The sequence below is a fragment of the Hemicordylus capensis genome, chromosome 2, assembly GCF_027244095.1.
Source record: "Hemicordylus capensis ecotype Gifberg chromosome 2, rHemCap1.1.pri, whole genome shotgun sequence".
Classification (NCBI taxonomy): domain Eukaryota; kingdom Metazoa; phylum Chordata; class Lepidosauria; order Squamata; family Cordylidae; genus Hemicordylus; species Hemicordylus capensis.
In genome coordinates, this window is record NC_069658.1 from 48,447,807 (window position 1) to 48,464,500 (window position 16,694).

The 16,694-nt window shown below is 44.2% G+C and overlaps 2 protein-coding genes across 12 annotated transcripts in view; one reads left to right on the top strand and one right to left on the bottom strand.

The window, feature by feature from the left end:
- Positions 1-7,711, top strand: part of POC5 (POC5 centriolar protein) — a 41,965-nt gene extending 34,254 nt beyond the window's left edge. For all 7 annotated transcript variants that reach the window (XM_053299071.1, XM_053299077.1, XM_053299076.1 and 4 more), the window contains 4 exons: positions 1,138-1,292; positions 2,621-2,755; positions 3,986-4,162; positions 7,257-7,711. In XM_053299071.1, coding sequence (XP_053155046.1) covers positions 1,138-1,292; positions 2,621-2,755; positions 3,986-4,162; positions 7,257-7,400 — 611 coding nt within the window. In that variant the 3' untranslated portion in view covers positions 7,401-7,711. The remainder of the gene's footprint in view (positions 1-1,137; positions 1,293-2,620; positions 2,756-3,985; positions 4,163-7,256) is intronic.
- Positions 7,712-9,341: 1,630 nt separating this feature from the next.
- The window catches only part of ANKDD1B (ankyrin repeat and death domain containing 1B), a 62,027-nt gene continuing 54,674 nt past the window's right edge, over positions 9,342-16,694 (bottom strand). For 4 of the 5 annotated variants that reach the window (XM_053299084.1, XM_053299081.1, XM_053299079.1 and 1 more), the window contains 3 exons: positions 12,845-13,043; positions 10,500-10,631; positions 9,342-9,526 (listed from right to left, as the gene is read on the bottom strand). In XM_053299084.1, the coding sequence (XP_053155059.1) occupies positions 9,468-9,526; positions 10,500-10,631; positions 12,845-13,043 (390 nt within the window). In that variant the 3' untranslated portion in view covers positions 9,342-9,467. The remainder of the gene's footprint in view (positions 9,527-10,499; positions 10,632-12,844; positions 13,044-16,694) is intronic. The other variant, XM_053299083.1, reaches the window with a different exon arrangement.

Consider the following 16,694-nt stretch of genomic DNA (forward strand, 5'->3'; position numbering starts at 1 on the left):
TGTTTGAGGAAATGAAGAACTGGTGCATGCACCCATTTAACCAGCTGTTTTTTAAAATCGTCCCTAATATCCTCGCTCTGTTTCCAGTTAAGACATTGGTAATTACTGATGGTCTTTTGGTCCTGCCTCGTTCTGGTACAAGTTAGCTGCCTTGAATTCAATTTTGAAGAAAGGTGGGAGTTTAAATTTTTCATAATTAGTTAATTAAACTATATTGGCTCACATACTGCACAGTGAGATGTAGACAGTCAGAGCCACCCGCGCGGCTGTGAGGCTCTACTACAAAGACATCCATGCTGCTGCAGAGGGGGCCTGTTCGGTTCCTATTAACGCACATTTTTGATGCTACTTCCTTTGGGAGTAATGGAAGTAGCATTGCAGCGGCAATTGTGCAATGGTTAGTAGGAACAAAACAGCCTGCCTCTGCAGCACTGTGAACAATCTTTGTAGAGCCTAGTAGTAGCGTAGGCAGCTCTTTGACCATCGGTGTTTAGCTGTACAGTATATGAGCCCCTATCAACAGGAAGGACAGCTCTGGCACAAAAGTGCTGTGGACTAGTCTTGCCTCCTGCTTCCTCTAAACAGCTCACCCATTCTTGCTTGCAGCGCTCTCCCCAGCATGCATCTAGAATGCTTCCTTCCTCCAACACACATCACTTTTGTGAAGCTTTGGCATACGTAACCTTTCTGTGTTCCCATCTGAAACTTAAACCTAAGGATGTGTTAAGAATACTTGGACGTATTCTTTCCCCATTACCCTTCTCTCTCTCTGTGTGTGTTGTATTAAGATTGCAAACACTGCTGGGCACGGACCTTGGTTTTTTCTTTACGTTTTTAGGTAAGGTGCCATATATTTAGGTATAGAGGTGATAAATCATCGTGTTCTAATGTCATCTTCACCATGCAGTGCTGTTGGGGGACTGGTGCTAAGCTAGGATGGGACTAAGTAAAGCTGATACTCTTTGTGAGACTCTAAATGAGGAAGATAAACTGAGTAGTGTTAATAATAAAATCATATGGCTAGATGACTTTTTAAAATTAAGCACAAATGCTATGATTAAAAGCAATTCCATTCTTTCTGTCTCTGGGGCTTTCTTTCATCTATTAGCATTCTGGTTTTCTTTTAATTGTTTATAGTTGTTGAGCTGTCTGAGAAGAAAACAGAATCTGGTTCTGGCGGTTCTACAGCAAAACTCCCTCCATCGCAATCTGATCGTCCTTTACCACCATCCTCCTTGCCGCCGCCACCTCCTCCAACAGCAACTGCTGACAGTGCTCCCATGGACAATTTGGTAAGTAAGGCACCACCAGCTTACATTTTGCACAGTGAGCCACCTGTTGAAGGGGAAGCACGCTTGCTTCCTCTGTGCTGCTGGTGGAGGAGAGGCTGCTCTATGCCTACTAAGCACAGTTTCAACCTGTTCCCATTAAGAATGATAGGAGTAGGTCACAACTCTTCTAACGTATAGCTTAGTCGGCATGGAGAAGCCCTCGCCTCCACTAGCAGAACATAGGAAGATGCCATATACTGAGTTCTACTGTCTTGTCTACACAGTATTGTCTACATGGACTGGCAGCGGCATCTCCAAGGTTGCAGGCAGGAGTTTCTCTCCGCCCTATCTTGGAGATGCCAGAGAGGGAACTTGGAACCTTCTGCTCTTCCCAGAGTGGCTCCATCCCCCAAGGGGAATATCTTACAGTGCTTACGCATGTAGTCTCCCATTCATATGCAACCAAGGTGGGACCCTGCTTAGCTAAGGGAACAAGTCATGCTTACTACCACAAGACCAGCTCTCCTCTTCAATAGGTGGCTCACCATGCAGAATGCAAGCCTTGATCAGGAGCAAAGCAATCCTAGGTGATATGTATAGGAAAATCTCCGTACTTGCAGGAGTTCCATGCCCAGCTAGTGTGACGGATACCAAAACCGAGAATACCAAGGCATTGGGGCAATGCAAATCCAGGGATTAGGTTACCAAAAGTGGGAGGGTGGCCAAACACACACACAAAACCACAGTAAAATGCCCTGCTGTGCTCCCCAGGTCCCCAGCCATCCTGCAGTGCTCCCCAAGAGTAAAAAAAATTGCCAAAAATTGTGGTTTTTCTCCCTTTTCTTTCTTTTCTTGCTTTTTCTCTTTTGTTTTTGCGAAATAAGCCACAGAATGGCTCTTCTCCACAGAATGGCTCGGCCAGCAGCCACCCTCAGCCCATGGATACATGAGTTTAACCCCTTTTTTGCTGGATTATTTATTGTGTATACTGCGGTTGGGTGTTTATTACCGGACCACAGATATGCAAATCTGTGGGTGCAGGATCCCTGAATATCAAGGTTCTCCTGTATATTAGGTTTAGCAAAAGAGATCGCGAGATCAGGCACCTACAAGTATGGGACACCAGGCTAACTTTTAGCATTTTAGTTGTCATAACTAATGCCATAAAGATGGGCAATTCAAACTGCTAAGCCATAGCATGCCTTAAACCATGTTATGCTGGTGTTGCAAAGGTACCTGCAAAGCAGGCTTGTGTTAATATATTCATATTTAGGACTGGTAAATGGGTAATGTCTGTATTTGATGCAAAATTAAATCTAAATTCAATTATTTCCCCCATGGCTGTACAGATTACTTCTCACCAGTTGCATGCGATTACCTCACAGACGAGATTAGATACTGCATTAATAGGCTCTGGTGCTGCTGCTGGACAAGGCTCTACTGTATTAATAGGCTCTGGGACTGCTGCATCCATTCAAAAAATGGTAACCAGTGAGATTGATTGTTCTCTTTCCATAGCAAAAACCATGGATGTGGACCACTGGGAACTTTTCCTGTGGAATGCCCTCTGAAACTAATGGGATCAGTGTTCCCTCTAACAGGGATTCCCAGATGTTGACTACAACTCCCAGAATCACCAGCTGCGATGGCTTTTGCTTGGGGATTATGGGAGCTGTAGTCAACAACATCTGGGAATCCCTGTTAGAGGGAACACTAAATGGGATCTGTGTAGAACACACCAGTGACCTTGCAGTGGGAGATCTTATATTTAGCAGGGAGAGAGCAACTGTCCCTATCCAGCTCCAGCGCAGCATCTCTCCAGGTGGTGGTGGTGGTGGCTGCTGCTGCTGGTGTCTACCTTTATATTGCTTTTTAGAAAGTGAGCCGTTTCAGGGACAGGGACCAACCTTGTGTATCTATCTATGTAAGCCACTTGGAACACTCTTGATGAAAAGCAGTATATAAATATTTGTAGTAGTAGAAAGTTCCTGGCATGTTATGCTTCATGTTGTATCTAATTGTCACATTTTGGTTAGGGGCCAGGACCAGCTATGTTAGGAAGGCCTGGTTCATTTGTGGGTGGGTGAGAAATGGAGGGTCAGGAGTAGTAAGGAAAAGGCAGAGTCATGCTCCAGGTTGTGGTTAAGTACAGGGCCAGAAGCAGAAGGCATTTAGAGCCAGGCTGGGGCCAAGTACCAAGGAGGTCTGTCAAGCAGAGATGAGAAATGAGGCGAGTCTGCTTCCCAACTCTTGAGTTCAGACTGCCAGGCTGGCCTAGATGGAGGCAAGATCTTTTTTGTTTTTAAATAGAGCCAAGGAGTCAGCTGACACTGCTGAGCCCAGCTGTGCACACTAAAGGGTGCCCTTGGTACGCTCACATTTTAATAGCTCTGGCTTGCTGATGAACCAGGTTGTAGGTGGAGCCAGGAGCTAAGATGCTGGAGACCAGCTGCAGTGGGGTGGGGGCAGACACACCCCTGGCACTTTATACTAACTATAACTGCCTGTTAACACCATGTCAGAGTTAACTTCGGGGTGGGAATGTTAAAGGACCTTCAATGATCTAGGGAATGCAGCTTCTGTATTCATATATACTGGGGCTGGCTTTGGGGAATACTTGTACTTGAGATATACAGAGCTGTTAAGCTAAACTAAACTGGGGAAAGTATTGTATATTCCTTACCTAATTAGCACCTGTGTATTGCTTGTCTTAGCCCACAAGTAAGGTGCTGACATCAGCACAACAGAAGGCTGGAAGAACAATCACTGCTAGAATCACTGGTCGATCTGATTCTACACCGAAGAATCACATTTGTAGCAACATAGGTGTATTGGGTGTTTCTCCTCCTATGAATTCTGTTGTTGTGGAAAAACATCATCCGGTCACTCAAGTAAGTTGTTTAACGTACGGCTCACACTGGAGCAAGTTAAATAGCAGTGCTCTCAACACTGATCCATGGGTGAACTCCATTGCTTGCATCTCTCTACTGTGACAATTCTTCATTTGGTCCAGTCCTGTGCTGCTGGTGTGTTCCCCATTAATCATACACAAGATAATTTGCCTTTTATTCCATGACTAAGTTTGTGTTGGAGCCTTTGTCAAAAATATTTTGGAAGCTGAAGTACAAACTGTCGATGGGATCACTCCACACACAGATTACTGTGGAACCTTTTGTTGGGATTTACACTTAATAGTATAGCCCAAATACCATATAGCTCTTTTGACTTGGAAATACTGTTCATAAATATATGTTCACAAAATCATTTTCTTTTCAATTACTTTTTTTTAAAGTATTACCATCTGATATTGAGTACTACACTAACATGTAATTGCCATTCTTTCTCTGGACTGAAACTCTACACAGCAATCTTTTGTCTGCAACTTTCTCTGTAAAGCTGGAAGAACATGCAGGAAAAAGGGATGGCAGTCATTGCCATCTCCCACTGGACTCTTGGTTCCAACTTGGAGCACTTATTATTAAAAACAAAACCTTGGTAGCTGAGTGCTTGTACCAAAACGAAATGTGGATCAGGAATGGTCAACGCTCACAGTGATCCTTGACAATATGAATTGTTTGTCCTCGTTTGGAACCAATTTGTACTTGTACTGTAGTTCTAGACTGCTGTTCTGCCCAAGGGCTGAACAAGGCAGCACACAAGTTAAAAACAAAATCCAGTCAACCACAATAAAACATAATACATATGAGTGTGTTTGTATATGTGTTATACACACACACACACACACACACACACACACACACACACACACACACACACAAGCAACAGCCATCAAAGGCCAAAGGCCTGGCATAAGTTTTTTCCCAGCGTGTTGGAAAACCTGTAGTGAGTCATACAAACCTCCTTCAGGTGGGGGTGGGGGGGAGTTCCTCAGCCTGGATGCTGCAGCTAAAAAGCCGGTATCCTTCAGGGGTGTGCAACCCCATCCTAAACTGAAGTACTTGTCAATAATATATTGACAAAAGGTACCTCTGCCTTGTGTAGATTAAGTTTGTTTGTTGGCCCACATTCAGTCAATCACTGTTTCCAAGCACTAGCACCTCTGCTCTATCCCTGGAACCAGATGGAAAAGGACTGAGTGTCATCTGCATATTGATAACAACTGAGCCCAAACCTCTGGATATCCTCTCCCGGTAGATCCATGCAGATGTTAAAGAGCATGGGGGAGAAGATAGAATTCTGTTGTGCATTGTAAATAGCCATGAGATTAAATAGTAATCCTCTAGTACCACTTTAAGGGAGCTGCCCGCCAGGTAGCAGCATGCTGGGGAATGGGGAGCAGGACATGCACATGCCTGCCCCTCATTATGAGGTTAGAATGCTGCTCAGCAGTATTGTCTAAACCAGTCCACAGTGAGGCCTTAATCCATCTTAAGGGACTGATTCTGACCAAGTTTGAGAATTCTTGGGACACTAAAAATCTCTTGCTTTAACTGATTTTACTCAAAGGGTGAAGTCAGAGCAGTGTATAGGTTCTCTTATCTTTTCACCCTACTCCTTAACTTTCAGTATATTTATAGGTCTAGATGTCACTTCATGTTTTTTCACTTGTCAGTTTTCTTTAACTGCTGCTACAACAGAGGTCATCTAAAGCTCTTTGAAAGCAATGTTTTGTGTCAGTCACTGGATTTAAGTAGACAAGTGTGAGCAGGATCAAAGGCAACAAGAACAGGGCTGATGGTATTATTGTGTCACTCTCCTAATGGACAAGCTGTCCGTCAGGCTCCTTAGCTGACAACACCGTAAGAGATTACCAAGCTTCTCTTTCAGCTGGAATCTTAATCCACTTTTCTAAAGCCATCCTCACTGCAGTGTTATACATGTTGGCAATAAAGGAAGAGTATGTCAGATATATAGCCAAAGGAGACTCAGCCTACCTAAAGAATGGGTGTAGGAATACTTGACCCATGGTTGGATACTTCAGAAAGTCCCAAGGCTTTTCAACAACTAGTTAACTCAATGTCATACATACTTGTACACCTGGGACAAGGTGAGTTCATATGAAAGTGATTCTTATAAGCTCCATCAGCTGCTGGGTTTGTGGGACATGTACAGAGGGATTGCCATGCAACAAAGCTCCAGGTTGGAACGTTCCATTTTAATATTTCATTACAATGCCCAAGACTTGTATATTCTAATTTATTTCCATAGTAAAATGGGGCCCAGGAATTTGGAGGATTCGGAGTGTGTGTGCATGTGTGAGTGTTCATAGACTTTACAGAGTAGCTGCAGCTATGTGGAGGCTAGTTACCAGTAAGGTCTGGCTAATGCAGTAAGGTGTAGGTATCCCCATAGCCAATTAATCTGTGAGACAGTAAGGGCTATGTTTTTGCTCTCTTTACATATAACTAGATGCTGCAGATGATTGCTTCTCTACATGTGCAATGTTTCAAACTTCTCTTCTCCTGACCCAATTGGAGGCAGTCCCTGTAATCCAGTGCCTAATACTTTGTGATATTTGAAACGGCTGCTCCATATGGCTGTGGCCACCATACTGATGATCTGATTCCACTCAGAATGAGAAAATATGGGCTGTCTTATTTCATTCCTCCTCTTCTAATGTTCATACAAAGAAGGTTGATCAATGCTGCTGCTGCTTTAAGGCTAGGCTGTAGATCATCCTGCCTTTTGGCAGAGCAGCCAATGGAATGCAGAGCAGCTTTTATGGACTTCCGTCCAGGGTGTAATTCATACCCCTAAACAATCAAGCTGGTATTTGAACCAGTTCAGAGTACATAAGTGTAAGTGGTTTGTATGTCACATTCTTATAGCTTTAACATGAAATGTTGCAGTAGATTCTTCCTTGAGTTGTGGGTTAAACAGTCTCCATTTTGGTTTTTAGATGTAGATCATTATGCAACAATTTTTAATGCAGCTCCTAACTGTATAGTTCTTTTGAATTTTATGAACTTCTTTGAGCAGGTATGATGGGACAAATTAATTTCTTCTTCTTGCTTTTGTTTTCAGCAAACTATATCTCAAGCTGTTGCTGCTAAATACCCTCGAGCTTTGCACCCTTTTTCCAGTGCCGGCATGAGGCCTTCAGGGCATGGTGGGAAAACACGTTCCCAGCCCCACAGCACCATCCAGTCAATAAAGGTTGTTGACTAGGTTTACAGGTTGAGATGCTTGTATTTTGCCTTAAACAGGTGGAGATAATCTTCCAAGTTACAGTTCAAAGTGCTCCCTAATATTTTCACATTGATATAGCAGTGCCCTATGGATGTATCATGGTTTTTACAGAATTACTTCGCTGTAAAAATTTGACATTAAAAAATTGAGCCCCCTGAGTTATATAATGTAGTTCTCTGTAACTGCAAATAAGGTGTACTTGAAATTCTTACTTTTCTTAAACTATTTTATTAAATGCATATTCTTGTTTAAGGAATCAGCTGAATATTTTTAATAAAAGAATGAACTGATTTTTTGTATGTATTAGTAGTTATACATTTCTGCACAAAGATTGATCAATAGGAATTATTATCCATAATGTTACTTTACCTTGAAATGTTACGCTGTTGCAGCTGAGTTGAAAAGCAGAGATAAAATTATGAGTAGGGTAAAACTATCTTTACCTGCTGTTAAATTAATACTGCTATCACCAAATAGGAACTTGGCAGTATATAAGGGGATTTGTTTTACCACTAAAGGTATTAACTCATTTATTCCCTACATGAAAAGACTGCCAGGAATATTGATATAATATTTGCTCCTTTTTCAGTTTTCTGTGGCACTCATGAAGTAATGCTTTCTGGAATATCACATTGTTCCAGGCCTCAGTTTCTCAAGACCTCACAATGTACACTTTTATTGAGAGTTTTTGAGTGTTAGCTGTTTCTGTAGTACTGTGGACTTCAGGCACTAAAGCGTAATGATTGTGTGGGGAGAAGAGCAGGTGGAGTCAGTGCTTTGAGGAAAAGGAGGCAGCAAGGTGGGGGGAGTCCTTTAGTATAAATGCTGCTATCTTAGGATCCCATAGAACTTCCCAGGCCATCCAAATTAATCAAAGTCCAGGTCCAAGTGAAAGGAAGTCCATGATGCAGTTACTTCCCATGCCAATGATGTACCAACTTCATGAAGAGTTGATCTGGTGTAGGACAACCTTAGGTCTTCAGATGATGGTCAACAACTCCCATCATCCCCAACCACAATGGCCAAAGGGAGTTATGCATCAACATCTTGGGAACCCCTAGTGTAAGTAGATTCACACCAGCCACTCCCACATTATCTTGACCTTCCAGGTACGGGAAGGAGACGTCCTTGGGTGTTTCTGTGCCAATGAAGTAACATCAGAAGGGCCAGTGGGGTTGACTTGCACCATGCAGATTCACCATTTTACTTCTGTAACTTCCGGTGAACAGCATAATAGCCACTCAAAAACACCAGATAATGTTTTTATATCTCTGACTTTGCACACAGAGCAGTTGCCACATGCTTGCTTCTTGCTGTAGTGCATTAAGTGTCATTCCAAAGGGTCCCCTAGACCTTCAGAGTAAATTTTCAGCTGCTACAAGGGATTTGGGAAAACCTGTGTGTCTGTGTCTATGAATGTAAGTGACCTTTGGATTTTATTTTGTTTGGTTCCTAATCTAAGATCCAACTTCTGCAGTATTCTAATGATCTCACAATTCTGGCAAAATATTTTGTTTAAAATTATAGTATTTTGATGTCTGCTTGGAATGGCTATACTCAGTTGGGTTAAAACTTTTTTAAAAGTTAAAACTCTTTTTTTTTTTTAAGAATAAGCTTTGCTTCTGTAAGGAATTGTACTGAAAGAGCATAATTTTCATGCTGCTTGGTACTACATGTTGAACAAAATCTGAAACTAATGAGAAGGTTCTAATTAAAAATTTGGGTTAAATTCCATTATATTAATACCCAAAATATTTGTTCTACATTTAGTATGAAGTTATACAATTGTTTGATTCAAATGTCTACTATGGAATTAGTTTTTGGAAGCGGAAAAGTGTAACCTATTCTCTCAATTAGCAAGTTACTGGATCTAAAATCCATTGCTGGGACTGTGGAAAAATAAAAATTAATCCCCTTGGCTTCACAAATACACAAAAATTTTAGTACATAAGAAGAAATACATGGGGAGCACATGTGCAACTTTTAAAGCAGTTTTTTCACAAATCACTCTAGAATATAGTTTCAAGATCTCTTCTGTGAATTGGTTCATGAAATTGTGCATTTCTTGGAATCTGTGCCAGCATTATTCTCTGTTCGGATCTTCTCTGTAAGAAAAAATTCCTCTTGTTAGGCAAGTGGTGTGTTTCTGAAGCTTAATCTTTGTCATATGTGAATTCATGTAAGTTTGTGCAGAACTGGCACACCATGTTAAACAGCCACCCACTCATATGCTGAGACTAACAAAGAACATACAATTCTTAAAGTGAAACCAGAAGCAATTATAACATTCTTGAAGTTGAAGATTACTCTCCCCACCCCGCAAAAAACCCCAACAAAGTTGGCTTTCTAGCTCTTACTCAAATGACTTCAACTTGATTTAATACCTGGTTTGGTGCCATTTTGTTTCCTATACTTATTTTACATGTGCCAATGCTATACCCAATCACTTGACCACACTTATGCATCTGTGTTTTCTTTTGTGGGAACTGGTGCTGAACTGTTTTTGTTTACCAAATTTCTGACTTCCTGGGCCACAGTGCTGTGCCATGTCAATTCCCCCCTCCCCTCCTTTTTTAAGATTGCAAACTTCTCTTCTCCAGTACTGTACCATTTGACCTTAAATAGCAAATGAGTATAGCTTGCACAGAAAGCAACCCATAGTCGCTGACATGACAGAATATTGCACTGCTGATGCTGGTTTGGGGGATAGCCTGACTAGGGATGTGCATGGAACCATTTGCGCTCCATTCTAGGAGTGCTGAACCAGTTCCATGCCACGTGCACGTGCACTGGCCACTTCTGTGGCGACACTGGAGAGCAGGGAGAGATGTTGCAGTCCCATGTACCAGCTTCTTAAGAGCATGCTGATGGGGTGGTGGTTGGCAGGTAGGCAGCGCCACCCACCCGCCCTCCAGGGTGGGCACATGCACATCCATAATCCTGATCATCTCACGATATTAAAAGCCCAGATTTTATTTAATTTGGGAATAACCTACTGAAATGCTGCTGTGCTTTAATCACACCCATATAGTCTAGTGAAGGAACTTATGGTGATAGTTGTTCATGATAGCTGCTTACCAGCTAATGGTTTAAATCCTCCTTTTACCAGATCCTCATATAAATGTTTAACTGGATTCTGGCCAGCCATTAGCACACCATGCAACCAGATTAGAAACATTCTGTGTCCATGTTCCTTGTAGCTTTTCTTCCCTAGATAATTCATTGCATGTTAGTCAGATGTGTTAGAGGGGGGAAATTTTTATATCACATGACAGTTTTCCACACAAGTAACTTTTTTTTTGTTGAACCCAGATTTACTGGCTTACATTTTTGTTCAATTTTTATACCACCTTTCATAAGACATCCCCAGGCAGTTTAGTAAGGCTAAAATACAGAAATTCCATAAAATCACATTTAAAACCATAATCAGTTAAACACCCCCCCCAAAAAAAAAGATTAAAAAGACAAACAAGCAGGAAATCTTAGTAAACATGAATGGTCATGCTTCTAAGTAAATATGCCTGGAGGAGGTCTGCTTGGCATAATTTGCAAAATGGTTAAAATTCAAATATCCAGTTATCTTTAAAACGTTGTCTAGAAAAGACTTGCAACTATTTTTGGGGAAAGAGGCTTCGTTTTCACTGATGTTGATGATCAGTATCCATCATCTTGCTTGTCTGTACCTTCAGATTGCAGGAATGAGCTCACATGGCTAAATATTCCTCCATACAAAACGATCCATGGTGCATTAAAAATTACCCTGCCCTCTTTTTGGGAAACAGGCCAGATGCAGGTTTACTATCTCAGTAAAAACTAGGGGTGCATGAGCCAACTATTTGGCTGGATTCAAACCGGCCTAGGCTGGGCCAAACTGGGCTTATTTCGGCTTCAAGCCTGCTTGCAGGATATATTTGTAAAGGGGAATCCGGCTAGGATTCCCCTTCACAAGAAGCGGGGCAGCGAATGGGGAATATTTACCTTTTAGTTGACTGACAGTGGAGGTGACCTCTGTGCACGTGCAGAGGCCTGAACTGGGTCGCAGCAGGCCTGGTCTGTCATTTGAGAGGCTGCCGAGGGCAGGGGTTGGAGGAACCGCTGCGGTGGCTGCCTCTGGGAAACTAAAGTTTGTTGCCATCACCCTCCCACTTTACTTGTAAAGGGAAATCCTAGCTGTATTCCTCTTCAGAAGTATACCCCTGAACCAGCCCGCAAGCCAGTTCTTCTAAACTGGACAGTGGTCCAGTTGGAACTCAGATTGCCCAAACCAGGCCAGCTCGATGTTGAGCCCAGCTTGATGCGAGCTGGCTTGCACATCCCTAGTTAAAATTAGCCCTATTTTAACCTCTGCTTGCATTCATTCATTCATTTATGAATAAGGAGACAAGTTTGGCAGCTCTAGGGATATGCCTGCCCTTTTTCTACCCAGACACTGTTGTTGGGGCTTTCAAATGCAAAATATGTAATCGCTTATCGCTGTGCCTTTAGGCAATTATTTTCTATAAGGAATATTTTCAGGCCTTTTGAAAGTATTACTGGGTTACCTCCCAGACTTTCACAGCAACTGGATTGGAGTTACTGAATTATGAGCACTGCAGTGCTACGGTCTGGAATCTCATCTCATTTTCCCACCATTGTACCAGTATTAAATGTTGACAAGAATTGCAAGGCTTGCCATCATGCATGCTTGCTCAAAGCAGTTTGCTGCTCTACACCCCACTGGTTCTACACAGAGATAGGAAGAGACACTGTTGTTGAGGGAAAAGCAATGGGCACTTTTCCTATTTTAAATTCCCAGTTCTTGGGGGGTGGGGAATATGAAGAAGAAACTGCCTAACTGAACCTTTCAAGAACACTGAACTAAAGAACTGAGAGTTACACTGGATGTTAACAAGGGAGAGATGTAAACAGATTCCTGACTCTTAAAACTGAAAAGCAGCTGCAGGAGGATGCCAGGTTCAGTTGAGGAATGATGGGGGAGGGAGAGGAGAGTCTGCTTAACCAACCCATTTACCCAGACAGAAGATGACTCTGATTTTAAGATAGGCCCCCTTTAAAAATAGATATTAAATACATTATACCTGCATTTACCTGAAAGGCTCTGAATTTAAGACAACCTTTGGATTACTAACATCAAAAAACTTGGGGAAAACCTAGTCTTGGATTCAGGTAAATACAGTATTTTTTTGCAGCGGTTTGTCCACTTAAAACTGTGCTTCCTTGTATGGGTACTCAAACTTGGGTCCCCAGATGTTGTTGGACTACAAGTTGAACTCCCATTATTCTCGCCCACAATGGCCCAAGGGAAAGCTGCAGCTTTAATTCCTCCATATAAACCAAACGCTCTAGTCCAGACTTGTAAACTGGATTTTTCCTTAGCCCAATCTGGAATGAGTAAACGGTCATCTTCTATCCAGTTTATTTACCTGTCCACTGTTCTTCAATAGCTTTCATTTGCTCATCTGTAAATTTCCAGAACTGTGCCAATTTTTTCCACTCCTGCACTTTTAACTGATTGTAAGCCAGATTCCAGAGGGAGGAGCGGATCTGTTTGGTTTGCAAACTGTGATCTTGTTTAAAAGATAGATCATCATTTGACAGGTCACCATCAGTTTGGAGATGCTCCTAGAAAGTAGAGTCAACAGGTAAGCTATACAACTTGTTTCTTCAAATGATTGGTCTTTCCAGAAGGTTTTGTTGTGGGTTTTAAATAAACCTCCCTGGATTTTAAGGTTAATAGGGCTAGCCTCAATACCATTCCTACCATTAATGTAACATCCCAGCTCGATCCCACCCCCAAAAAGGCAAGGAAGAACTTCTCTTAAAATGTGAAATAAGAGTACACATATGCAAGAGAATGGATCAATGTTCCTGTCCAGGACACTTAAATACCTAGAATTCATGGTAATAAACATTTCTCACACACCCATTTCTCTGCCATTTATTAGCTTTGCTCTACACACATCTAATGCTGGCACTGGATGATGGTAAAACAGAATGGATTCTCACTGGTATATAATCACATAATCACTTTGTTTAGTACAGTAGTACCACAAATGATGTTGCATCTGCAACAGAGGTCCTTGTATTCAATCCTGCAAACTGATTTCCCAGGGCTGTGGTCTATAAACTGGGCAGTAATAGTATGCACAGTTCCACAATTACAATCATTACTACTTACAATACTGTATATTTGCAACATACTAGCAAGGTATGATCTAGCACAATGTTTTTAAAAATGGGTTATTAAGCATACCTAGCAGTGGGTTTTTGTCTTGATTCTGGATAGATCTGCTAATGCAAACTAGATCTAGGTTACACACACCTTTTTATTGTTATACAACATAGTGCTTAATCACCACCGCTGGCAGTCTAGAGATTTCTGTAAATCTTCTATTCCCCGTTTGATCCTAATACAACATTTCAGGAACCCAAAATTCACCAGGTTTCCCAGATTTTGTTCCTAAGCAAGATAATGCCTGCTATTATACCCTTGAGTATAATAGCAGGCATTATCTATCTATCTATCTAATTCTCTAAGGTATACCTGTGGCTAATCCCATGCGTAGCAGCTCTCGCAAGACTTTGCAAGCAGAAGCACCGCGGTGGGCAGTGGGGATTCCATATGCAGATAGGGGGAGGAGCCTGTGGTGGTTAAGGTCAGTTGGAATGTAACTGTTACTGGGCAGAAGATGTCCTTAATAGTGGGGGAGAGAGGGTCTGCGAAGTGAGGGGTTGTGAGGGCGAAAAGAGCCCCTTCAGGTGGAGGCTACTGTTGTATGAATTAGATGAGGGAACAAGATCTGTTAACTTAGGAAGGGAGAGAAAGAAAGAAAGAAAGAGAGGGAACGAAAGACAGGGGAAGAATGAGTGGAGGAGAAAGAAAGAAGGGAGGGTAAGGAACGGGCCTGAGCCAGTCAGCAGTAGTAGTGTGCACGGATCGGTTCGGAGGCCATTCTACTGGCCTCCGAACCGGTCCGGACAAGGGGTGGTTTTGGTTCGGGAGGGTTAGGGTGGGGGGTTCCATTAAGGGTGGGGGGGGCTTTACTCACCCCTCCCGCGCTTTGCTGCTTTGGCGCCATAATTAGTTTAAAAAATGCGCCGCAGAATCGCTCGCTGCTCCGGGGCTCATTCTTGTCTTCAAAATCGGGCGGCAGGATACTTCCCTGCCGCCCCCGAAGCCCCCTCAAGCCATTTTAGCTCTTTAAATCTCGCCCCGGACCGAGTGCTATAGCGCTCGGGCGGGCGGCGGGGAGATGTCCGTCTGTCCGCCCGCCCCCTTCCCTGCCTTCTGCGAAGTGCAGGGAGCCTTCTGCGCGCGCATGCGCAGAAGGCTCCCTGCTTCTGCACGCGCAGAAGGCTCCCTGCACTTCGCAGAAGGCAGGGAAGGGGGCGGGCGGACAGACGGACATCTCCCCGCCGCCCGCCCGAGCGCTATAGCACTCGGTCCGGGGCGAGATTTAAAGAGCTAAAATGGCTTGAGGGGGCTTCGGGGGCGGCAGGGAAGTATCCTGCCGCCCGATTTTGAAGACAAGAAGGAGCCCCGGAGCGGCAAGCGGGCGGCGAGCGATTCTGCGGCGCATTTTTTAAACTAATTATGGCGCCAAAGCAGCAAAGCGCGGGAGGGGTGAGTAAAACCCCCCCCGCCCTTAATGGAACCCCCCACCCCAGTGCCGAACCGCAGGTCCGCGGTCCGGTGCACACCCCTAGTCAGCAGCCTGAGGGGAACGAGTGGCCATGGCAGTGGCAAGGAAGTGCCCAGTCAACCACTACTGCTGTTTGGGGCTATTGAGGCTATTGGCGGATGCAGGCAGACAGGAAAGGGATGGGCCTGGGCGTGGCCTATGGGGAATGAGTAGCCATGGCGATGGCGGCAGTAAGGAAGGGCCCAGTCAACTGCCGCTGCTCCAGTGGGGAGGAGCAGGAGAGGGGCTTGGGTGAGGAGGTCTCTGGGGATAGGAGGCTGTAGCTTGGCCAATAGGCGCCACAATTCTGCTGCTGTGACCAAGAGGAGTGGGGTGGGTGGAAGCAATGGGATGGTGGAGCAGGAGTACGGTTCAGGTGAGGGTGGAGAGATCTCTGAGGTGAGGGGGGCTGTGGCAGGGGGTGATGGGAGCAATCAAGTACTAGCACGCAGATGCTCTGCGCAGGTTAAGCTAGTACACTATAATGCCCACTATTGTTTTTATTTATATAGCACTAATGTTACTTTACAGGAGGCTATATGGGTCAATGCTAGTTTGGCTCTGATTCTTTATGGCCAGGGTTCCCAACCTGTGGTACTCCAGATGTTGATGGACTACAACTCATCATTCCCAATTACAATTTATTGTGGCTGGGGATTACGGGAGTTGTTGTTCAGCGACATCTAGAGTACCGCAAGTTGGGAACCCCTGCTTTATGAGATTAGATGGAGATGGGAGTCACAGAGGTGCACCTAGGTAGTTTTGGAACCTGGACCAGCTTGAGCCTCACCACTGCTGCCGCCAGATAAGCTGCAATGCACTATTTTTTACATTGGGATATGCTCAGGGAAAGCTGGAAACTTTTTTTTTTTTTTTTAAAGGAAGGTTTATGAATAAGATACTTCTCACTGACCTCCACATGTCACTTTTTGCATGGACAGTCCTGTCACTCTTTCCTCTCTTCTCCAACAAAGGCAGCGGGTGGGGGAGAAAAGTGCCAGCCACGGTGGCGGGAAGCAGCTAATCCAAATCTTCTCCCATCCTTGAACCTAGCCTCAACAGCTAGTGTGCCGCCTTCCTGCTGTGAATGCTGCCACCGCCATGTTTCCACACACACACACACCCCTCCGCCTCCTCCCTGCTGTTTCTTCCCATTCCCGTGGCTGGAGATGGTTCCCGGCACTGCTGTATTTGGATGTCGAGGCGAGAGGGCCAGGACTCGGCAAGCTTTTTACCCCTTCCCAGGCTGCCTGGGAAAGCACAGGCACCACCCTCCCGCACATCACAGGGCTAACTGCAGCGGGTGGGGGGGGGGAGGGAGGCACCTCTGGCACAGTGATGGCCAAGCGTGCAACTCTGAGGACAGCTGCGGCCAGCCCACAGCCCACTGATCTGCCATATGCACCTGGGATGGGGGCTGAGTGGGCCTGCCTGTTGCCCACCCACAGCTGCCTGCCTCCACTGCCAGCGACTAAAGCACAGGGCCTGGCCAGACCTAGAGCAAGCCAGTCACATCCCCATGCCTAAGCAGTGCAAATTGTGAACGCCACAAGCATGTGATGTCATGTGCTCATGAGTCAGGCGTGGGGTA